Below are 25992 nucleotides of genomic sequence, written 5' to 3'. Positions count from 1 at the left end.
GGCTCAACATCAATCTTATAATAGGTGACTAGAACTGTGTGCAATACTCCAGATGCAGCCTGATCAGAGTTTTATAAAGCTGCAATATAACATCCTGACCGTTGAACTCAGTGCCTCAACTGATAAAGACAAGCATGGCATATGCCCTCTTAGCTGCCTTATCAACCCGTGTAGCCACTTTTAGGAAGCCATGAACTTAGACCTCAGGATCCCTCTGCTCATCACTGCTGTTAAATATTTTGCCCTTTAACAATGTACGGTCTCTTTGCAATTGACCTGCCGAGATGCAACACTTCAGATATGGCCAGGTTAAACTCCATCTCCATTTTTCCATCCGTATCTTTAACTGATCTATAACCTGCTGTATTCTTTGCCAGTCATCTACACTATCCACAACACTACCAATCATTGTATCATCTGCAAACTTACTAACCCACCCACCTACATTTTCATTCAGGTCAGTTATCTATTTATCACAAACAGCAGATGTCCCATTACAGATTCCTGCAGAACACCCCGAATCACAGACCTCCAGCTAGAGTAAGTTCCTTCAACCACTACCCTTCTGTTGTCTACAAGCAAGCCAGTTCTGAATCTATGCGGCTCATAAATCCTATCACTAAAATTTCTCTCCAGTAACTTTCCTACCACTGATGTGAGATATTTGGGATTTCACCATATGCAGATTAATAGTCTTCTAGAAACATAGAAATCTACAGCACATTGCAGGCCGTTCAGCCCCCGATGCTGTGCTGACCATGCAGCCTGCTCTAGAAACTGCCTAGAATTTCCCTATTTTTCTAAGCTCCATGTACCTATCTAAGAGTCTCTTAAAAGACCCTATCGTATCCACCTCTGTCACCTTCACTGGCATTGCATTCCATGCATCCACCACTCTGTGTGAAAAACTTACCTCTGAACTTGATGTCACCAGTCTATATTTTCCAGGTTCCCTTCTTAAATAATGTAACATTAACTATTTGCCAGTCCTCCAGGACCTCACCTATGGCTAGAGAGGACACACAGACATTGGTCAAAGCCTCAGCAATCTCTTCACTTACCTCTGTCAATAACCTGGGGTATGTCCCATCAGGATCAGGGAACTTACTCATCCTAATACTCTTTAAGAGACCTAATACTACCTTCTCTTTTACTTTGAAATGCCTGTCAAGGACTTTTTATGGCCCCTCCTGGCTTTCCTAATTCCTTTCTTGAGTACTTTTCTGGTTTCTTTATAAATCTCAATGACTCTGTTTGATTCTACCTTCCTACACTTTAAATTGTTTTCCTTTATCTTCTTGACTAAATTCATCACCTCCCTTGACATCCACATTTTTTTAAAATCTTGTTATTCTATCCTATCTTCTGACTGAAACATATCTATTGGGTACGCTGTACAGTTGGCCTTTAAACACCCTCCACATGTCAGATGAGGACTTGCACAAAATTAAATGTTCCCTAGGACCTTCCTACAAAGACAAATAATACTCCCCAACAAGGTCCATACTTTACTTTATCTATAGCTATCTTAAAGCTTAAGGAGTTGTGGGCAGACTTCTAACTTCTCACCCGTTGACTCACTTGACTAACTACCTAACACCAAATCCAGTATAGTCCCTTCTCTTGTTGAACTACCTACATACTGATAGAAGGAGCTCTCCTGGATACACCCAACAAATTCTACCTCGTTTAAACCTCTTACATTAAGAAGGTCCCAGTTTATGTTAGGAAAGTTGAAGTCCTCCATGACAACAATGCTATTGTTTTTACACCTTTCCATAATCTGCCTGCATATCTGTTCTTCAGTGTCCTGGTCGCTATTGTGGGATCTGTAGTACAATCCATCAGCATGATTGCACCCTTCAGTTTTTTGAGATCTACCTTCATGGACTCAGTGGGCGAGTCCTCTGTTATGTCCCCTCTGAGTGCAGCTGTGATATTATCCCTGATTTGTAGTGCAACTTCCACCCCCCCCCCCCCCACACACACACACACACACACAAACACACACATCTCTTTTACTTCCCTCTCTATCTTTTCTAAAACATCAAACCCTTGGGCATTAACTACTCATTCTTGTCCCTCTCACAACTAAGTCTCTGTAATGGCCACATTATCATAGTTCTATATACTAATCCATGTTCTAAATTCATCAGTTTTACGCATAATACCGCTGGCATTAAATTACACACATTTCAAGCTCTCCATCCTAGTGTATCTATTTCTTTGCTCCTACCTGTGTATACGGGTCCTGACATCTACCCTTCTCTCCATCCCTCTACTTTTTGACCTGGTGCTTTGGTACCCAAACTCCCACCAAACAAGTTTAAAATGAACATTTTTAAAGCATTTTGTTTTTGCTTAAAATTATATAATATAATTTTTGAAACAACAGCTATTGCCTAAATATGGCCGATTCCTTTCAGTTGTAGGACAGTAAGAGGTGCAAAGTTTCCTCCTTTGTTGTTGCAGGGATTTAGAATGGGGTAAAGTGCTTCTGTAAACTTTTGATAAAAGGAAACTAAAACAGCCATTTTCTCTGTATCATAAAATACAAGCATTCCCCCTGTATAATTCAGATAAACACCAACCCGATTCAGTTTTCTGTTGGCAGTAACTTTTAGTTGTATGTTATTGTGCCATGCAGTATATTGGTCATTGCTGCATTCCAAACCCCAGGACACATTGTTTCGACCCAACCAACATTTGCCTTTCCTTGGTATAGATGAATAAGCAACCCCTATCTCCCAATCAGTCTTGCCTTTCACTACCACTTCCCAATAGTGATTACCAAAAGTAAAACCCTGAGAGCCAAGCACATACAAAGTATCATCAAATCGTTTGGGGCTGTATGGAGCCTTTATAATTTCATCTGTGTAGCGTATGACTGTTCGGTCTTCTGAGAGAATAAGGTTTTCATTTGCAGTCGCAGGGTCAAAAGTAATAGTGGTTGCATCTGTATTTTGAAGAAAATAAAAGATTATCCAAACTAAGTCCCTAAAAACAAACATATTCAACAACACTACATTATACTATAATTCCTGTTCATCATATTTCAATTGTTCATTGTTATTTCAGTTCAAATACAGCATGATGCAGTTCAGTTCTTCACCTGCATTCTACAAAAGCATCTTAACTTTATTAAGATCAAAAGGCAAAAAACGGAACAATTCTGGAAGGTAAGTTAAGGATGATAAGTGAAAACTTAAATAAAATCCACAAGTTACTGTTGAAGAAAAAGTGAAAGTTACTCTTTAGAAAGAGAGCACCAGAGAGCGGTGATATGATGGCCAAAGCCTTTGATGCCAAAGGGCAGGTTAGATAAGAAATTTCACAAAGGAGGTCATACGATGCTACAATGAGGGCTATACTGAAGCTAGTTCAGAATGAAGGAGTTTGTAGATCCAGGAAATAACAAGACCTTGGAGGATGACAACTGTCATAAGGGTTTGGAACTTATACTGAGCACAGAGAAAAAGGAGGGTTAGAAAGAGTTGCAGAGAATCCACTTCTTAGTTATGAATAGAGTGCAGACAGCAGAACTTAGAAGGAGTTTTACAATTTTCGAAGTGTAACACTTTTCCACCTTGGAGGTGAAAAAGGTATAAATAAGTGTTTTGATAAATGTGAGAGGAGAGAGGACAGAAGAAATTGCCATGGTGGAGTGCAAACAGACAAATTGACTGGAGAATGCTGTAATCTGGATCAATAAACAACTGCTAGAAGTACTCAGTGACTCAAGTAGCATCTGTGAAGTAGAGGGATGGTCAACTTTATCGGTTGAGAGCTTGCATCAAAACAAGATGAGCTGATCATAAGGATCGAGGTAGAGAGAAGAAAATGGATTTAATAAAATAAAGAAATTTGAGAAACTCTCTGAACTTGTGAGTAGAAAACCTGATTTAATGTTTCAGGTCAAAGACCATTCCTCCAAGGAAGGTGCTGGATTAAGATAGGCTAACTCATAAACTCATGAAGTATCCTAAGAAATCAGGTATAGCTTTTGCTTTTGAGTTGACAAAACTACTTGTTTATACAAGATATGGTATCAGTTCAATGTCAATTGATGAATCAAAGATGAGGGCCATGACTCTCATCCCACTCTATGCTATTCCATCACTACTTTGTAGATGGGGAGTTAGCTATTTCAGTCTCAGAGGGAAATAAGAACCAAGACCTTCCCAGGGGCAGAAAGGGAACAGTCATATACAGTTTTCACTTTGTCATTGCATATATCTCTTGCAAGCAAGCTGTGATTGTCACTGGGTCAGATCTGAGAGCATACGTAAAGGACTCTCACGTGATAAGAAATCCATCTATAACATTGATGAAAATATGTGCTACTATTGGGTGTGCAGAGATGTAAAATCTCCAACTACCTTATGAAAATACAAAGCAGTTTCAAGTGATGAATGATGAATTCCTACAGCATTGGTAACTTATTGCTGAAATTTTTCTTTACTATGAAATGTACAATACTCAAGGGTTTAAAATGAAGCAAAAACATGTTGAAAAATAAAATAATTGTCTATCTGTACGAATTCTCATTGTCCACCTGTTGAACCTTCACTCTCAGCAAAGTCAAATCTTTTTTTATCAAATGCAATCAAAGATCATAAGTCTAGATTTCTTGAGATGGAGAGGTACTTGGATAACAGAGAAATTCCAATCAGAAAACATTGCTTTTCCCCCATGCCTGTTGTGATTTTTAAAATATTATTTTGAAGCTATATTGTGTCTTCTAAGTAGATATAATTAAACAATATAATACTTTCCCTTATCATAGTAAATTTTTGGATTTGTGAACATTTGCCAATATTTCTGGAGGAGCCATTTGTTTTATGAAGTACAGTAGTCATGTCTTTGGATGGTAGAGATTTAGACCGAAAACCTTCGAATGTATATATAGATTTTTCATTATTGTATTTACATTTCACTTCCTTTTAACATTACATTATAGGAATGTAATTTTTTAAATTATTAAAGAATTAGGTATTTTCCTCTGTTGTAAATGAAAATACTTAGACTCACATGCCAGGAGAGTTTTTCTGACTGAAATGTCATTCTTGGACAAACTGTTCGCAAATTTGCCAATTGACTTGATCAAAGAAGAAAGTTTTCCATCATCAATCACAGTTTCATGAATGCCTGGCATTTGTTTATTTAGCAGAGTATTAATGCTACAAAGAAAATAATATCTGTTAAAACAATGACGATAGAAACAGACTTTAAAGCAAAAATAAGTAAAAGCAATCACAATAAGAAATTGAACTCCAGTGAATTTGCCGAGTACTCAGTGTATAGGCTACATATAATACAGTAGATATGAGGATGGGATAGCAGAAGCCTGCACACCAGCTGTTTGTTAGGATTGTTAATGATGAAAAACTTGTAATAAGCCTTCATCTGTGAACAGACATGGAGCTGATAATTTCCCATTATGAAAGAGATGCTGGATTGAGGACCCTGTTAGTCAAATCATGTCTTTTACATTGAAGTAGCAACGGTCTCATACAGTAGTTGTACTTTATTTAGCTCTTCAACCTTATCATATTTATGCATCTAGTTTCTATCTGGAGTGTATAGATCATGAGTCCAATTATACAGACCCCATACGCACCATTGCTACCAGCTAACTTCTTCTATTAATCTGTGTATGGAAAATTAGCTGACTCCTTTAAAGCATTCAAAACTTCATACAACATTGTTTGTCCAGATGAAAGATGTTATTATTTTCCTCACATGTTGGTTTCCTGAATCGTTGGCGAACTGTTGCAAAACCAGGAGAAAGTCTAAAGTGACAGGGGTGGCGGGGGGGGAACACACATGCAACCAGTGAGCCCTTGGTATGCCAGATCATTAAGGAAACTGAAACAAAAGTTTAGAGGCATCAAAGTACCATATAGCCTGAGGAAGATCTTTTGCAGATTATTGCATCCTGCTGTACTTTATATGAACTGTCCCTTCTGAAGGCCATTGTCAGGGATCCTGGGGAGGCTGTGAGCTTTATTTAGCAGTATATATGATCTCTAAACCAGATGCTAAGAATGGTGTCTGTACCTTAGGATCTGCCATTATCCTGATTACTTCCTTGTGCTGTTTCTAGTGGGTCTGTGTCCTATTTGAGATTAGATAAATGTACTAATTTGCAATGGTCTAAAATTAGTTTTACCATTACTCTCAACAATCCCAGTAAAACTTGTCCTGATTTTCATTTGATTTGTTCCAGATGTGGCTATCGGCTAATTTGTCTCAGTATATTAAAACCTTCCTTTTTTTGAGAAGCAGTTTCCACTTCATATCATACTAAGGTCATAAGGTAAATCTAATCAAACCCACTCAGTCTTGACGAGAAAGTGGAGTGAGACTTCCTGCAGGGGGTAGTCTCAGACCACTTCGGTTTGATACCATATGGCATCTACACCCAGTATAGTGTCAAACTAGGTTTAAAGAATACACGTGGGACTTCTACAATTAATATTCATGAATTGGACTATACTGATGCTGATATCCACTCCGCCTAAACAATTAAAAATTTAACAGCTAAGAGAGAGTGTGGTGGAACATTTGTGTAACCATGCACAAATAGATTTCTACCCCAGACAGACAGGAGCCAGACAGTGTGAACTGTGCTGTCTGAGGATACTACCTGAAAATGTATTTTATTAAAGTGCTCCACATTGACCGGGTGAATTTTAGTACATGATCATTCCTGAATCCTTTTCCTTTTAACTCTACAACTGGGGATAATACCTATATCTTCCCTATACCTTAACCCTATGCATTCAGAAGCCTATTGTAAAGTAGTTCATCTTCTCTGTGTTTTTAACTTAAAATAACATGGATGGGTAATCAAGACCTGTTCAGTTATAGGAAGACACGTGTGTAAATGCCACTATAAAAGAAGGCCTACTTTCTGCCTTCCCAATGTCCTACATTTGAGAGTATTCAGCAGTATTGTTTCTGAGTTAAATGGAGCAACAGATCAGTATTTCATTAATAAATGTTTATGGTATTAGGCTCTTGATTTGGTAAAACCATATCATTTTAATTTATTTTTAACTTATTGATTTTTTAAATTTTATGGTAGTTGGTTTGGGAGATTTACCTTGAAACTATAGTGGTGCTATATTTAAGGGAGAAGTATGTTACATCCCAAAGAAATGTACTTATTTCCACCAACAAAAATTCATGAAGATCATTGAATTTATTTTTGTGGTTGACTGGATCAAAATGGCACACACTTAATGATTTTGTTATTTGATTAATTTGTTGTGTTTCAACAGGCAAATTTTTAATTTTTTGCTTAAATTAATCTGGAAAAGTACCTCATCATTTAAAATTTATAGAGATGTTTAAAAACTGCACAATCTCTCAGTCGCATCTTCTTGTCTAAGATAAGATTTATAGGCTTACAGCTCTTCTTAACAGGCTTGTAAGAAAATCCTCCGGTTTTCTTTCCAGATGTATGCCTAGCCTTGGACTTTTTCTTCAGTGTTTCATGTGAAGGTTTGTGATGCTAGTTTCTTAGAGAGTGTATTGATGAAAATCTGTGTCCTACCTTGTTCATCATTTATGCTTAGATCTGAAGGTTTTAATATTAGACCTTGAATTCAATGTCTGAATGAGCCTGAAAGACTTGGGAGTGGGTGAAGATGAATGGCTTCTTAACATTTCTGGTAGGCAGTCATTGTAAATTTGTATTCACAATGAAGGAAAGGCTTCAGTATGTGTTACCCAAAGAGTCAGAACCACAAGGTTTTCTTCTCTTGAATTAAAATATTGCACTGAATTTTCCTGGTAAATGCTGGCAGTTTCCTGTGGAAATACTGGTATATCAGCACTTAAGGGTCAGTACAAGGCTCCCATACAAATGTGAATCAAAAGTGAATTGAAAATTTTCAAGTCCTAATCTTATAGGACAAAATTAATAAATCATTTTGTAAGGGTGTCCAAATTCTTGGTGCTTATTTTTGAAATATGTTCTTATGTTATGTACAGTGTCTTGTTAAACCTAGAGCAGGATCATTGACACTAATTTCAATGGGGATTGTAAAGGTTGTGACCATAAAACATAGGAGTAGAATTAAGCTATTTGGTCCATCAAGTCCGCTCTGCAATTCCATCATGGCTGACCTATTATCCCTCTCAATGCCATTCTCCTGACTTTTGACATCCTTACTAATCAAGAACCTATCAACTTTTACTTTAAATACACCCAGTAACTTGGCTTCCACAGCTAATTGTGGCATTGAATTCCACTGGTTTACCACCATCTGGCTAAAGAATGTTCTCCTTATCTCTGTTCTACAGGGATGGCCTTTCCTTCTGAGACTGTGCCCTCTAGTTTTAGACTCTGCCACTACTGGTAACATCCTCTTCATGTTCACTCTGTCTAGGCCCTTCAATGTCCAATATATCCCCCCTCATCCTTCTAAACTGCACAGGCCCAGAGCCATCAGGTGTTCCCCATATATTCACTCTTTCATCCCCGAGGTAATTCTTGTAAGGCTCCTCTGGACCCTCTCCAAAGCCAGGATATCCTTTTTCCGATATGGGTCCCAAAACTGCTCACAATTCATGATGTGGTCTAACCAACACTTCATGACGGTTTCTCAACCAGGGTTCTGCAGGAGCTCGCTAGGGGTTCCATGAGAGTTCACGATTTAAAAAAAATAAATATCATTTTTTGAACTTTGCACAACACATGATGCTAGTACTCTCAGTAGTAGGCAGTAACTGAGCAGCCCCATTAGCAATCGCGTTCGAGATCTCTCAGCCTAGTACGTCAGTGTGCAAAGGACCATGTTTAATTGGTTGAGTCCAGAGTGGAGAACGGTAGGCTGACGAGGAGCATGAAGTGCACTTTCCGAGCATTGAGTGGACTCGCCCAGCTTGGGTTGGGACATATTTTATTAACACCTGTGTTTTACAGACATGTCTGATGGTCCAATGTGTTGATTTTTGAAGAGAAGGTGTGAGATGAAAGAGGAGTATTCTAGGTCTATGTCTACAGACAATTCTGATAGGTTATCAATGGGTTTTACATGGACTGGTGATCCAAGTTGTCCTATTCCATTGTGTCTGTGGCAAACAACTTAGAAATGCAGCAACAGCTCCAGCAAAATTGAAAAGACACTTAACTACAAATCACAGCAATATGACATGTTAAAGTGCTGATTATTTTAAACGGTATCGGAATCTCAAAACAAACAGAGTAAAGCTTTTGCAAATAAAGTCAGAGTCAGTAAAAAGATCCAGGAAGCAAGTTATTTAGTAGCAGTATTTATTACCCAGAAAAGGAAAAGTCACATGGTTGGTGAGAACCTAATAATGCCAGCATGTAAAATTATAGTGAGTAAAATGCTAGGACAAGGTGCAGTACAAAAAATTGAAAACTTTTCACTCTCAAATAGTATGATAAGTTGACGTATTGATGACATGTCACATGATGCTGAAGAGGTTTTGTGTGAAAAACAACAGCTTCTTTATCCAGGTTGATGAGTCAACAGATTTCACCAATAAATATGTTGTGTCATTTGTAAGATTTGTAAATGATGGTGAAATTCAAGAAAACTTTTTCTTTTGCAAAGAGCTGCCTAAAACAAGCAAATACCAAGATATATTTAATGTTTTGTCCATATCTGGAAGCAAAATGTTTGTTGTGGAGGAACTGTTGGCATCTGTACTGATGGTGCCCCATGAGAGATTTCACAGAAACATAGAAACATAGAAAATAGGTGCAGGATTAGGCCATTCATTTCTCTTGTTAAAAAAAATTCTACTTTCTTCACAGAGAGGTGCTGATGTCACAGAGAGGACTGCTTTATGGACTCTAGCTCTGGAATTTTCCTCGGGGTTTACTCCCGAAACCTTCCCTATGAATGGGTATAGCCACAAGGCAGTGGAGATTTGAAATCAGTTTTCCTTCTCCTAGTTGAGCTGCCAATCATGGCCGATGAACCCCATTTGCCCAAAGTGACTGATTTTAAGACACCAGTAACCTGCCTTTGCCGCTTCTCCTGTCAGTAGAAATGATTCTGCTGGGCTTAGTATCTAAGCCACATGTGAAGGACAGAAGCCAGAGGCTATTTGAGATGCAGATCATTGGGAACATTTAATAGGTAGTGGGAACTTATCCCTACTACCTCCCCTGGCTATGACAAACTTAAGGAAACATGTGTCTATCTAAATGTTTGTTAAAATGCCCCTGATGTATCTAGCTCTATCACCCCTGGTAGCGAGTTCCATGCAGCCACCACTCTGTGTGAAAAAAAACCTGCCTCTGACATTCCCCCTATAAGTTCCATAAATCGCCTTAAAATTATTTCCCTTTGTATTAGCCGTTTCTACCCTGGGAAATATCACTGGCTGTTCACTCATACTATGTCTCTTATCATCTTGTACACCTCTATCAAGTGACAGCTCTTCCTCCTTTGCTCCAAAGAGAAAATCCCTAGCTTGTTCAATTTATTCTCATAAGACATGCTCTCCAATCTAGGCAGCACCTTGGTAAATCTCCTCTGTACCCTCTCTCAAACTTCTACGTCCTTTTTGTAATGAGGTGACCAGAACTGAACAGAATGCTCCAAGTGTGGTCTAACCAGTTTTATAAAGCCACAACATTACCTCATGGCTCTGAACTTAATATCTTGTCTAATGAAGGCTAGCACACCATATGCCTTCTTAACCACCTATGTAGAACTATGAAGATCTATCGATGTGGACACCAAGGGACCTCTGTTCCTTCACACTGCTAAGAATCCTGCCATTAACCCTGTATTCTGCCTTCCAAGGTATATTGCTTCACACTTTTCTGTATCGAACTCCATCTGCCACTTCTCAGCCCAGCTCTGCAAATTGTGAATATCCTGTTGTAATATACGACAACCTTCTACACGGTCCAGAACATCACCGGCCTTCTTGTCATCTGCAAACTTACTAACTCTTCCTTCCTCATCCAAGTCATTTATATAAAAAAAAATCACAAAGAGCAGTGTCCCGAACTGGTCCCTGCAGAAATCCACTGGTTACCAACCTCCAGGCAGAAAACACTCCATCTGCATCAACCTTTGACTTTGGTGATAAGGCCAATTCTTAATCCACTCCGTCAAGTTTTTTTGGATCCTATGCATCCAAATTGTTGAAATCTATGTTGAGACTTCATAAATAGAATGATTATGTGAAAAAGCAGCAAAGTAATGCCTAATTGTTCTGAAGGTTTGATATTTTAGCATTTAACCAGACACATTATCAGACTCAACATTGACCAACAATGACAGATACTAGCCTGTATAAACAAGATCATTTACCTGCTATGTTAACTGGTTCTCTTTCCAGTGACCTGCTGAGTATTACCAGCATCTGTGGTGAGTTTTGAATCACATAATTCCAGAATTTTCTTTACTCTTTCCTCTGCCCTTATTCAGCTCATCTTACATGCATCTCCTCGAAAAGATCAGCTGTATTTAATAAACCTTTGCCACTCTTTCTCACTTAACATGTGTTCCTTATAGACTTCCTAAATAGAGTGACCATGTGAAAAAGCAGCAAAATAATGCCTATTTTTTATAAAGATTTGATAAGGCCGTTAGTTGAAATATCTGTCCAGTTCTGGTCACATTCCTTAGGAAGGATGTGAAAAGGCTTGAAAGGATGAAGGGAGATTTGCAGTATGAGAATGAATGCATGGGCAAGGGATTTTAGCTATAAGGTTAGGTTAGAGAAGTTAGCTTGTTTGGTGGAGAAAAGCAAATGGAGGAAACATTTGATAGAGGTGAACAACAATATTACAAGTTTAGAAATGGTAGATAACCTTTGATCAAAGACAAAGACAAATGATGATGGAGACAGCAGCCAGAGAACTGGAAATGAATACCAATGAATTGATCCACTTGACCCAAAACAGGAGTGTGTGGGCCATGGCAGTCAAAGCTCAAACTGGGCACGACACCTGATGGTGATGATGATGATGATCCAAAGGTGAGTGGATGCAGATCTAAAGTTTTGGACAAGGGGTACAGAGTGAAAGAGAGAACAATTTATTTTGTACAGCCTGTTGTAATGAGCCTCTGTGAGTGATAAAGGAGAAATGATCAATGATATCAGAAAAAAATGAATAGAAGTTTGACAGATATAAACTTGTAGGGTTAAATGGATCAGACTGAGGAATGGGACTGACAAGATTGCTCTGCTGAAAACTGATGTGGACACAATGGGCCAAATAGTTTCTTTCTGTGCCTGTATGATTCTGATTATATCAATGTAATACAGTGTGTCTAAAATATTGTCAACAGAACCATGGTGAGATTGACTTAAGAACCTTAACAGTATAAAACAGTTTACCATTCTACTTCGCAAGTCATACATGATTGAAAAATGGAATTTGGATTGTGTCCCTTTTAACTGCATGTCGTAAAATGAATTGTCAAAATGAATTTCTTACCGATACTCATTGCAGTTTGCTCCCTACAAGAAAAAACAAAGAAAGTTTTAATTTTCTGCTGAAAAAGAACATTATCTATATCTCGATATTAAAACATTGAAATGAAGAATTATTCCAGATTCTTTAAAAGAATAATTTACCTTCAGAAACCTAAATGAATCACCTTGATTTAAAATGACATTTATGTGTTGAATAGTTCTTTTTATATCATCAAGCTCTTCCAACCAGTCTTTGGTCTGAGTTTCAATGTACAGAGTGGCAGCCTGTCGATCAGCTTCAATGAACCGCAAAGTCTGTTGCTCATCATCTTCAACAAGTGCTTTAATTTCTTTATAATGGTGTATAGCTTTTTCCAGATACCCAGAATATGCTGCCTACATGAATTAATAACCCAGAAAGGAAAATAATTAAGATTTCTTTCTCAGAAATTTCCAGATTTAAATATTTATATTTCTTTTATTCAAGGAACATTCCTTTTGATTCAAGTTCTAATTTTCTGGGTAGGATTATATAAAGAAAAGAGAAATTATGAAAAAATACTTAATTTAACACTTCTCTTTCATTATTGCCAACTGTGATTCATAAAAGTCTACTCCAATCATGCTGTGTGTTGCACATTTAAATATTCAGAGGTTAATCTGACTTCGATCATTTAAAATTTAAGCAGTTTTACCTTTGTGGTTGAAATTACACTACAGAATTTTGGGTAATGTCTCAGATATAAGAGGACTTGCAGCTTTCACTTATTGACTCATAATAAATGTCCAGTGAAAAAGAGAATGCTCTGTTTTATTCCCTTCGCTTTGATTACCCTTCCATGTTACAATTATGAACATTTCCAATAGTCATTTAAGTTATTTTAGAACTGCAAGACAAATATAAGCAACAATTAAAATCACGCCATATTATTGTGACTAAATTGTGATCAACCTGCCAGGGGTGTGATGCTATCAGGTTTGTTGTCTGTGAAGTTCTGAACCCAAATGAAGAACTTAAGCCCAATCTGATAGAGATAGCCATGGGTACCCTCACTAGATCACTTCCCTGTTTTCCTTCCACTACTTGAACTGTGGGTATCCCCTCTCTACAAAGGAGATACTTCTAGCCAGCAAAATAGTTTTAAACACACTTTATTTACTTGTTTGCTTATTTACTGATCTATTGAGATACCCCGTGGAATAGGCCCTTCTGACCCTTCGAGCCGCACCAGCAATCCCCCAATTTAATCCTAGCATAATCACCGGACAACTTACAATGATGTACTAACCTATTAACCGGTATGTCTTTGGACTGTGGGAGGAAACTGGAGCACCCAGAGGAAACCCACTCAGTCACAGGGAGAACTTACAAGCTCCTTACAGGAGGGAGCAGAAGTTGAACCCAGGTTGCTGGTACTGTAAAGTGTTGTGCTAATGACTACGTTACCATGCCACCATAGTGCTATCGTGCCAAGATAAGATTCTTAAAACATATTTAAAACATACAGAGGATTTCTATCTTATCAAAACTTATCAAATTACAAATGATTTCTAAAACACAAGGAATTCCAAAATGAAAAAAGTATACCAACGAGTTGTCCAAAGGCAAAGGAGTAGATTCTGGTCCTTCCATCTTTCCGTCATTCTTCTTATTGTTCCTTGACTATTCCTAACCACCTGACAGCTCTTTTACATTTATACTGTTTTTTGCTACTTGGTGACTTCACAAGCATATGATATTTTTCAAATACAGTACCTTGCTGGGAATTTAACACAAATGTTCTGAAAGCTTCTGGAGATAGAGATCTCAGGCACTCAAAATTAATGCTGTGAGGCTGACTCTCTGAGTACACAAATCTTCCATCTATTGATAGATCAGTTATTTGATGTGCTAAGTCATAGTATCAGTCTGATCTGTGTGCTTCCTTGAACAAAATAACTTAACCAGTGTTGTCTGGTTTGATTCTGGCCCAACTAATATCATCCCATTGTTTTGCACCACATCTCGCGTGCTGTGGGCCAGCAGCCTGGCTCTATAGACAGTGCCGTTTATTTGCAAAGCTATCCTTTTAATTTCAGACTGATTATTGTATGCAATTTATATTAAGCACTGAAGTCTGGTTCTTGTTTATGATGAGAAGCTGAGCAAGGAATATTGCTTGGGAGTTTATTTTACTCAGAACAAGAGGAGGAGTCACCTGCTGAGTTGGAAAGTTGAGCATGGCAAAAAAGGACACCTGGGCTCTGGACAGTGAATATCCATCACATGAGAATGCAGTGTTAGGATTGATTGAATTAAATTTAATGCCATTGAGGTTCCACTTCTATCATTGAATGTCAGATCAGACAGAATATTAAGTCACCTTAACTTGTGTGGCACGATTAATGAAATCAGGCAAAACTTCCTCTCTGTCAACTTGCACTACCCATCCCAATGTTCTAATGGTCCTTCTCTGGAGCAGTATTCAATATAATCTGGAGGAGAAGATGGCGGCGCGACGCAGCGCGCGCAGCTCTCCAGTGAAATGATATTATATTTGTAAGTAGGATGCCGTGCACATTTCTGATTTGATGGAGGCAGACATGAAAAGGCACAGAAGAACATCTGGAGAAATTTCTGGAATGCCCGTTTCGCTGCCGCTGCTACTGTGCGATCGAGAATCTCCGGAGGGAAGGCCCCAAAATCCCCGGCCTTGCCTGCTGCTGGCGACTGAGGCTGGGGTCAAAGCATTTGGCAGAGATGGTGCTTGGTACTCGGTGTTGGAGGACTGATCAGAGCTCAAAGTTTTCAGACGACTCAGAGTCGGACTGTGGTCGGGCATGGCAGGGAGAGTTTTCTTCCTTCTCCTGCCTGCGTGAGATGTGGGACTTTCGAGAGACTTTGAACATTTTTATTGTGCCCATGGGCCTGTTCTTCATCAAGTTATGGTATTGTTGCACTGTTGTAACTATATGTTATAATTTTGTGGTTTTTGTTAGTTTTTCAGTCTTGATCTGTCCTGTGTTTCTGTGATATCACACCGGAGGAATATTGTATCATTTCTTGATGCATGCATTACTCAATGACAATAAAAGAGGACAGCGTGTCCTCATAATCTAACCTTTTCCACTTTTTTAATGAAATTGCTTAATAATAAAATATTATCCATACTTGAAAGCGGTATAACACATCATTATTGAAGATTCAAAAGTGATTTCTTAATCTTCTACTTCACCCAAATAATTCCTTAACACTCAATAGTACACAGCCTTTGTTACATCTTGTCTACTGTATTTGTTCCTCTAATGTTGTCTTACGTGTGTGTTTAAATATACATCTTAAACAAATTGGGCTTTTTCATTCAGTAAAAACAAATTAGCTTTTACCCTTGTCTTAAAAACTTCAAAATTTCATAAAATATGCCAATACAATTAGTTTTCAACCAAACACTTACTAGCACCTGACTATTCAAGTCCCGCAGTTGCTTGACAGCTTCTTCTGCTCTTGCCCTCTTTAGATTAAGCTGTTTCATGTTTTCTGTAAAAGTCAACTGATAAAAAAGCAAAGGAAATTAATGACTACACTCATTAGTAACTTGATATTGATACAAGTCCTGTATAGTATCATATTGTGTCTCAACAAAGGGCAATTGCTTTTCAATGATGCCCTTATGTAGTGAATAATCATAGCAGAGATTTTCAAAGGACGATTTGGGTAGTCATAAGAACCTGGTTCATGCTCCTTCAGCTGCCACAGAAACTACACTCTATAATATCTCCAGTCAGTTAAGTTTTCATCATGCTCAATTATATGATTATATTGAATGGAGAAAGAATATTGTCTGGTTTGAATTGTTTGAAAGCCTTGACAGTGGAGGAGGGGAAGGCAATTTCAGTAGAAAAATATGAATTAATTTCAAAGTCTTAATGAATCTCTTGTATACACAGCAGAAGAAAACGTAAGACAAATGTTTGATGCCATGTTGCTTGCTGTCTGAAAACTTGTTCAGCATTACAATTTTCGTCAGCAGGGATCTCAAGCAGGTTTTGTCAGCTATCCTTCAGAATAAAAATAATGCTTGTCTCAGGAGAATGAAAGTTGGAGGAATTGAAAATAAATTTTAAAAATCAATTCACCTGATTCCTCGGGATTAAAAGATAAATGATGATGATGTATACTTCTCCTTTTCTTGAACACTGTGGGTGCCAATTTGCTGAAATTTCATTCACCAATTGGAATAACACAAATGTAGTGCACTTTGAGCTGCTTGCCAAGTTGAATTGAACTGCTCCATACAGGCTGTGTATATAGCTCATCACTATGTAGGCGAGACCTCTGGCAATAATAAAAACCATGCAATGCTGATTTGACACTTGTTCTGTCAAGTTAAATTGAACTATGCACAAGAAACAACCTACCAGGAAGAAGAATCTATCTGCACAATTTAGGGACCTTTAATTGCATTAAGGTCTGTTCAAAGGTGATAGTAGTTCAGCTTTCTTACTTGCCATACTTACAGACACTGCCTATTACTCATTTACACAAGCTCTTTCTTACCAGCCCGTTGTAATGGCCCATACAAATTTACTTTCCTATCTGGATTTAAAACATGAACGTAAGAAAATAAGAACAGGAGTAAGCCACTCATGGCTCACTTACTAATCAATATAATGATGGATGATCTGTCCAAACCCTCCTATTCTCATCTGTTCCTGTGCCCCTTAGCCCTCAATTCTCAGACTTTTTAAAACTGTTTTCAATTTCCATTTAAAAGAATTCCAATGACCTGCCTTCACAAACCTCCAGGTTAGGTCATTTCAGAGATTCACCAACCCCTGCAAGAAATTCCTATATACCTGTTTGCTAGATTTTGAATAATAGGTGATATAATTTCATCAAACCCTTCACAGCTTTATTAAGATAGAAGGCTTCTTCCAGAATGATCAGGAGGAGGGGACGACAGGAAAACAAGCCCACTTTGCAAAATGAGATAGAGGAGGAGGGTCAAAGGACAGTAAGTTAATAGGAACATTGATTGCTTGTATGAAGCAGCAATAACTTTGGGTGTAAGAAAAGGAAATGGAAGGAAAGACTTTTATAGGACAAAGTAATTCTGATCTGACATTCCCTGTCTGTGGGAGTTGTGGTAGATCAGTGCCTTCGGGGAGTTATTGGATAAGCACTTAAAAAGGAAGGAAACGGGGAATGGAACTAAGTAACTAATAAAATTGCTTAAAGACACTTTATCTGAAAACTGTCACTCACTTGAAAATACAATTACAGGATCATATAATTGGTACGGCATAGAAGTAGGAGATCACAATCACTGATAATCAACACTGATGCACCTCAAGGATGCATGCCTAGCCCACTTCTCTACCCTCTCTACATCCATAACTATGTGGCTAGGCACACCTCAAACACTATCTATAAGTTTGCTGATGACATAACTACTGTTAGCAATACTTCAGATGATGATGAGAAGTGGGATACAGTAGATCAGCTGGTTGAGTGGCGTCAAATCCTCATACATCAATCCTCGTCGAGGGATTAGCAGTGGAAAGGCCTGAGCAATTTCAAGTTCCTTGGAGTTAACATCTCTGAAGACTTATCCTGGGCTTGAGGAGATTTAGTATGTCACCAAAGACATACTAAAGTTTCTATGGATGTATCGTGGAGAGCATTCTAGCTGGTTGCCTGGAGGGGCCACTGCATATGACCACTACCCACCCTAACACTGAGGACATCTTCAAAAGGTGATGCTTCAAAGAGGCAGCATCCATCATTAAGGACCCCATCACGCAGGACAAGCCCTCTTCTCATTGCTACCATCGAGGAGGAGGTACAGGAGCCTGAAGACACACACTCAACATTTTAAGATCAGCTTCTTCCCCACTGACCTCTGATTTTTGAATGGATAATGAACCCTCACTATTCTTGTTATTTTTTTTGCTCTCTTTTTATAGTACTTATATAAATTAAAGTATTTACATATGTATATTTTTTCTTGTAATATATAATTTTTTATTCCATATTGTAATGTACTGCTACTTCAAAACAACATATTTCATGACGTATGCCAGTGATATTAAACCTGATTCAGATTCTAATTCTGATTTGCTCCACTGAGTCCACCATAAAAGTAGCATGAAGCAACAACAGATCTGGACCTGTCCAGACTATGTTAGTCACCCTTTAATTTTTAATTAGCAGCTGAGAGGTATCTAACTAAATGACTATTTAGGCAAAGGACGATGTACCAGGTGTGGATCTTTCCATCACCATGTTACTGACTGAGTGCAGGTTGTTGAGTAGCCATTATTCATATTGGATTTATCCTGATTTTAATGGACTGATAATACCACAAATATTTTTCACATTGTCAAGTAATCCCCAGGTTGTACCAATACTGCAACTGTTTGGTTGGAGACGGCTGATTCGGAAGCATGACGTAAGCAATAAAGCTGTGATATTGCTGTGTCCCAGTTTCTCAAATTTCCGTGCATTCAACCATTTCTTAACATTACATGGGGTGAATCCAAATGTTCAAGACCAGGTTCTGTGATGTGTGTTGATCTCAGAAAGAAGCTCACATAAATCATCTATTCTGCACTTCTGTTAGAAAGAAGCTACAAATATGTTCATCTTTGCCTTCACAGATCAACCTATCACTAATCATTGCCATCATTGAAAAAGTAGGTACTGTACTTATAGAGCTTTCTCTTCTCATTAGTTATTTAATTTCCCATCACTAACCTAAAGTCAAGATGCGAGAGACTGCAGATGCTGGAATCTGGAGCAACACAAAACACTGGAGAAGCACTGAGTCAGGCAGCATCTATGGAGGGAGATGGACAGTCAAGGTTTCAGGTTGAGGCACTTCTGGAACACACACCCAACCACTCCTCCAAAACCTTCCTCCATGTGGCAGCACTTGTGCTTACCCTCAGCAACTTCCTACTTTCCTCACACTTTCTCTAAATTAAAGGTGTAACCATGGGCTCCAGCTACGCCTGTGAAGAATTTGCAAACAAACATCCACCCCACTCTCAAATTAATTTTGTCTAGCTTTGAAACTTCTTTCCTCTTTCTTGATAATCTTAACTCCATCTTGGGAGACAGGTTATCCAGCGACACCTGAGTCCAGATGAAATGTCAAAACATCAACTATCCATTTCCCATATCAGATGCTACCTGACCCATTGAGAAACACTAAAGTCACCCTTGCTAAAAATCCTACTCAACCACCAACCTCAAGTTCATTTCCAGCACTGTGTGTTTCGAAAAAGAGTCTGATATGGATAATTTATTTTGCAATGCAGTATAGACAATAGAGGTAGCTGGTAGTTTTACTGGCTGTAATGATTATGGTGATTTATGCAATCTGTAATTATCTCTTTACATAGATATCTGGCAGATATGAGAAAAAGAAAGAACAATAAAAACATGAAATTAGTTCATATGATGACTTATATATACTGTATCTTAAATAAATCGATCTTTTTTATCAAGGTTGAAATGAATAGAGTTAAGAAGCGTGAATATTTCACGTACAACCTGCTGTATTTTAAGCTTTAAAATATTAAGTACAGTATATATATACCTATGATCATATCTTATTCAAAACCCTTACTGGCTACCAACTGATGTTGTACCAGCATTCTAGGTAGAACAGGTCAGAACTTCTCAGTTAGATCATCGGTGCAAAGGGCAATTATTTTTTCACAGTGGTATCCACATGGACACAGTTCTCAATCTATGCCAATATTTTATTCTTCTGCTCCTGTGCCCTAACTTCATTAACTTCAAGCCTGCTCTGCAATTCATCAAGCTCACAGCAGATCTTATACTGCAGTTTCTACAGTAACTCTATATCCCTTCATTTCTTTAATATACAGAACCCATTGATCCATGTTTTGAATGAACTCAAACAATGAGCCTCCAAACTCCTCCAGGGTAAAGAATTGCAAATATTTACCTATCCATGGTAGAGAGACAACAAATAGAGCACAATAGTCCAGGTGAATCTTACCAAGCCTCTATATAACTGCAGGAAGAACTCTTTTATGTATTTTAAAGGAAATGATCTTGTTCCACCTAATCAGAAATCTGTACTGGGAACAAACTGCCGCTGTAAGAATAGATGGAGAAGTGAGTCAGTTTACGAAAATCAAGAGAGGCGTTAGACAAGGGTGTGTTTTCTCCCCTGATTTGTTTAATGAGTACAGTAACACAATATTACAAAAAAATAAGAGACATCTTGGGTATCAAAGTTGGCGGTGAAAACATCAATAATTTTAGATATGCGGATGACACTGTGTTAATTACAAGTATGGAGGAAGAACTACAAAGCTTAATTGATATAGTTGTTGAAGAAAGTGCAAAAATGGGTCGATCTATCGATTGCAAAAGGACAGAATGTATGGTGATATCCAAAAAGAAGGAGAATCCTATTTGCAAGCTGAGAATAAACAGGGGAGACAGAAAACAAGTACAGAGCTTTTGCTACTTAGGAAGCTGGGTGACATCAGATGGCAGGTGTGACATGGATATCAAAAGAAGAATAGGGATGGCAAAAGACACCTTTACGAGAATGAAGAGTATACTGACCAGTACTAAACTAGGCGTGACAACCCGCCTCAGAGCACTGAAATGTTACGTTTATCCATTAATGTTATATGGCTCAGAATGTTGGACAATATCTAGTAACATGAGGAAACAAATTGAAGCAGCAGAGATGTGGTTTTTGAGGAGGATGTAAAGAATATCATGGACGAAATGAATATCTAATGAAGATGTCATGAACAGAGCAAACACAAAAAGAGAAATAATGTATGAGATCATGAAAAGGAAACATGACTTCATCAAACATGTGATTAGGAAAGAAGAGTTAGAATGCACGGTAATTATGGGAAAGACTGAAGGGAAGAAAGCAAACGGAAGGCAAAGACAAATGATGATGGAGACAGCAGCCAGAGAACTGGAAATGAATACCAATGAATTTATCCACTTGACCTGAAACAGGAGTGTGTGGGCCATGGCAGTCAAAGCTCAAACTGGGCATGGCATCTGATGATGATGATCTTGTTTATCAGGATTCAAATGAATGGAATTGAGAAGCATAAATATTTCTCACTGAGGTAAGCTATTTTCACTTCTGTACACAAATCCACTTGTAATAAAGGCCAACATGCTACTTGTTTTGCTAATCACTTGTTGTAAATGCCAGTTGGATTTTAGTAAAAGGTCATCTTGACCCCTTTGAACTTCAACATTATCTTGTCACATAAAGTCATCTCCTGCTTTTTTTTGTTTTTGCAAAGTATATGACCTCACGTTTCCACATTATATTCCACCCGCCATGTTTTTGCCCTTTTCCCATAAAACTTCCCTACGTCCTGCTCCAAATTAAGATTGTTTAGTATCATTAGAAAACTCTGAAATATGACATTGGATCCGCTCAGATAAATCATTGATACTGATTGTGAATATCTGGAGTTCAGCATTGATCCATGTAGTGCTCATTCATCACAGCCTATCAACCTGAGAAAGACCCATTTTCCCACTCTTTGTTTTGGTGCAATAATTCAGGTCAGTATAATAAACCCAGCCCACGTGCTTTCATCTTGTTAACCAACCACTTGCATGGAATTTTGCGTCACAATCTGCTAAAATAAAATGGTTTCTAATGACTGAATTGATTTCACCCTTTATCAATGGAACTATACTACTTGTTGTTTACCTATTTGCCTGTCGTCCCCAAATGTTAACTATTTTACCAGCTTTGGTCACCAGGCAACTGTTTCCATAGTGGCAATTAGTTTATACCCATTTATTTCTATTTGTGTCATCATAATTTATCCACTGTGTTGTAAATGCTGCAGCATTTAGATATAACATGTTGCATTTCTAATTTGAACTCCTTTCTGTATTTTGATCTCATTTGCTATTTTGTTTCTGCTTTCTCTTTACTTTGCTTACTACTTTTCCAACTTCAACTTCAGGCATTATTTTCTAACTTGAACACCTTGCAAAAAGGGTAGTCATTTATGTTCAAAGTATTTGTAAAAAATTCAGTTGTTCAGAAATTTGACCATACCAATACAGAGTATTAATTTCATTTTTCAGAACCAAACCTTGGAAAAGATTTCAACAGAATTATAAAAGATAGTAAAAAGTTAATCATAAACAGATGTAGGAGGAACTCAAACAACAGGAATTCTGCAGATGCTGGAAATCAAGCAACACACATCAAAGTTGCTGGTGAACGCAGCAGGCCAGGCAGCATCTGTAGGAAGAGGTGCAGTCGACGTTTCAGGCCGAGACCCTTCATCAGGACTAACTGAAGGAAGAGGAACTCAGCAGGTCAAGCAGCATCTATGGAAATGAATACTGTAAATAGGTGGGCCGAGACTCTTCTTCAGGACTGAGCGGAAAGGGGAAATATGCCAGAACAAAAAGGTGGAGGGAGGAGAACATAGCTAGCTGGAAAGTGATGGGTGAAGACAAGTGGGTAGGCAAGGTAAAGGACTAGAAAGGTTAGGAGAGGAGAGTGGACCGTAGGAGAAAGGGAAGGAGGAGAGGACTCAAGGGGAAGTAATAGGTAGGTGAGAAGAGGTAAACGATCAGAGTGGGGAAGAGTGGATGGGGGTTGTTTACTGGAATGAAAAGAGTTAAGTTAAGATCAGAAATAATCAAACTATTGTGTTAAAATGATTCAAAAGGGTATATAGATAATTTCTTCTGGTGAGTGGAATTCAGAACTAGAGGATCTAATTTTGGAGTTGTATCAAGAAGCAATTTTATACACAATGGGTAGAGGAAAACTAGGATTCAGCCAGCAGGAGAGTTATGGGAGACTGGTAGATTTTTTTTGACTTTGGGCTGTAAATTATAAACTTCAAAGAGAACGTTAGGTAAATGTGGCCAAGGTACAGATGTGCCATAATCTAATTGTATAGTGGTAAGTGATCCAGTGACTGTAGGCCAAATTCTATTTATAAGGATCTGACCATTTCAAGTATCTTGGCAACAACTGAGGACTGTGCTATCTTCGAGTTATTCATTTTATTCAAGTTTGCAACTTCAGTGTAGAATGATCAGGGTTGAAATTCAGTATAACATACTACCTATCCATCTAGGTATATTGCACACTTTTATGTCTTATTCCTGTTTATATGTATGCTTCCTGAAATATCTAGGCCAGTGAATAAAATCAATATATTGAAATGTATTCATTTGAAAATTAGATAGTGATATTACATTTCTCGGAACTCCAAATTAGCTTTCTTTTTGCTGCAGAGCTATCTGCTTTTAGAAAAATTATTAAAATATCCATTCCCATCCTATTTCCATGAAAAGGCTTTGTTTACATTTTCTCTAAGTGCAGACATTACATACTTGAAGACGATCCCAGAAATCTCAGGATTTTTTTTATCTTCATGGTACTTTTGAAGGCAACAGTCTAGGAACTAGGGCCTTTTTTTCTGTCTTTATCAGCAATCTCATGGTACAATGAAAGCTTGACCTCATCCCAACTTCTCCCTTCGCAATTGACAATATATGGTGGGTGAGTTCAATCTTGCCAAATCATTTATCTGTTTAAGTTCCAGTGGGCTGCCAAGTTTCCCTAAATGCATTTCTGAGAAAATTAATTCTCATTAATTTTCATTTCTTTCACTCCATACAGATGCTATTTTTATACTATCTCCACTATGCACTTTAAGATCAATAAGGACACGTTACCTGAAATTTTCACCTTTATTTTAAACATCAGTACCACTTCCTAAGCATAGAGTCATAGGGCAATACAAACCCCTTGACCCAACGAGTCCATGCCCACCCAGCTAGTCTTAATTTCCTGCCTTCGACCCACATCCCTCCGAGTGCCACGCCTCCATGTATGTACCTATCCAAGTGCTTCTTAAATGATACAATTGTACCTGCCTCAACCGTTTCTGGGAGCTTGTTCCATATACACACCACCCTCTGCATGGAAATTTGCCTTTCAGGTCCATTTTAAGTCACCCTCTCACCCTAAATCAATGCCCCTACCCTCGGGAAAAGAAACATACATTGAAAATGTACATCAAAACATACAGTGACTCCACTCTCTGTCCTCAAAACCATCCAAATGAACTTAAAAACAAATGTCTGAGCCATGACCTCAATGGACACCGCAACTCAACACCTTCTTGACCGCCAACTGTTAGCATCCACCTTGTCTATGCCTCATACATACAGTATCTATAAGGACTGCATTCTTAGGAATAAAGACTTGGCTTGGCCAGCCTTTCCCAATGACTCAAGCCTTCTAACCCTGGCAACATCCTTGTAAGTTTTTTCTGCACTCTCTTCAGTTTAAGCACATCTCTTCTGTAACCGGGCAACCAAAACTGTACACAATATTCCAAATACCAACAATTTACGCAACTGCAACATAATGTCCTAAGTCCTATACTTAGTGCCTTGACTTATGAAGGCCAACATCACCATCCTAAGCTGGTTTGATTTTCCAAAATGTATCACCTCACACCTATTTATACTGAAATCCACTTGCCACTAATCTATGATAACCTTCTTCACTGTCAACAACACCTCCTAATTTCATGTCATTCGCAAAGTTACTGATCAAGCCTTGTGCGTTCATCTCCAAAACATTTATATAAATGACGTATAACAATAAGATATAAATCTACTCAGGAAAGAACTGACAAAATATATCTTGTATAATACAAATAATATACAGTTAACTTGGGGGTGCCCATTGGTGTTATTTTTAAGTGGTCTTACTTCACACTCACCTGGATTTCATTTTTTGCTTCTTCTACAGTTAGGATCAAGTGGTTCTTGTGCTTCCCCATAATACTGCAAAGACTGCAAATGCTTGCATGATCTTGTTTGCAATAAAGCTTAAGAGCTTCTTTGTGCTCTTCACATTTCCTCAAGGATATAGCTTCTGTGGGATCAACCAAAATATGATCTTTTAGCGATGCTCTTTCACTGTGTGGGCGAAGATGTGTCACACAAAAGAAAGTCTCACACTGAATACAGCTCATTGCAGCAGGCACAGGTTCCTCAAAGCAGTAGTCACAGACAATTTTCTTTTCCTGACATCTTGACAGGTTTTTGACTTTTTCAACTAGCGTAGGATTTTTAAGCAACCTTGGCTTTTCTACAAACTCTACACGGCATTCTGGGCATGTATAATTATCACCTGATGACTTGTACTTCAGGTGACCTTGGATGCATTTTAGGCAGAAACTGTGATTACAGTTAAGAGTCACTGGGTAGGTAAATATCTGCAGGCAGATAGAACAGGTAACATTGTCCTTGTAACTGTCTACAGGTTTCATATAACCAGCCATAATGACCAAGCAACTAAATGGAGAGAAATCAACTATTTAAATGCTCATGGGATATTCCATTTTTCTTCACCACAGGTTTCATGTACATATAGAAAAATACGTTTATCTTTCAATGAATTTTCCTTAATAATTGCAATAGTTAATTTCCAAAAAAAACATGTGAACATATATAACAAAATATCAAAATTATATCACAAATACCTTTTATCCAAAGAGAATGGT

The 25992-nt window shown here is 38.1% G+C and overlaps 2 protein-coding genes across 2 annotated transcripts in view; one reads left to right on the top strand and one right to left on the bottom strand.

Moving 5' to 3' along the window:
* Positions 1–2402: 2402 nt before the first annotated feature.
* On the bottom strand, positions 2403–25758 carry LOC140200919 (E3 ubiquitin-protein ligase TRIM62-like). The gene is made up of 6 exons (XM_072264569.1): positions 25207–25758; positions 15858–15953; positions 12586–12819; positions 12446–12468; positions 5032–5180; positions 2403–2956 (listed from the first exon to the last, which is right to left on the bottom strand). Exons 1-6 carry the CDS (start codon positions 25756–25758, stop codon positions 2403–2405), a joined length of 1608 nt encoding a protein of 535 aa, XP_072120670.1.
* nbeaa (neurobeachin a) overlaps positions 3147–25992 on the top strand; it is a 908137-nt gene continuing 885291 nt past the window's right edge. Inside the window, exon 1 of the mRNA XM_072262897.1 lies at positions 3147–3179. The gene's annotated coding sequence lies outside the window, so the exon portion shown is untranslated. The remainder of the gene's footprint in view (positions 3180–25992) is intronic.

The sequence above is a fragment of the Mobula birostris genome, chromosome 7 (assembly GCF_030028105.1).
Source record: "Mobula birostris isolate sMobBir1 chromosome 7, sMobBir1.hap1, whole genome shotgun sequence".
NCBI classification, from domain to species: Eukaryota; Metazoa; Chordata; class Chondrichthyes; order Myliobatiformes; family Myliobatidae; genus Mobula; species Mobula birostris.
The sequence above is the reverse complement of the archived record's forward strand: the minus strand, read 5'-3'. Positions and strand labels throughout refer to the sequence as shown.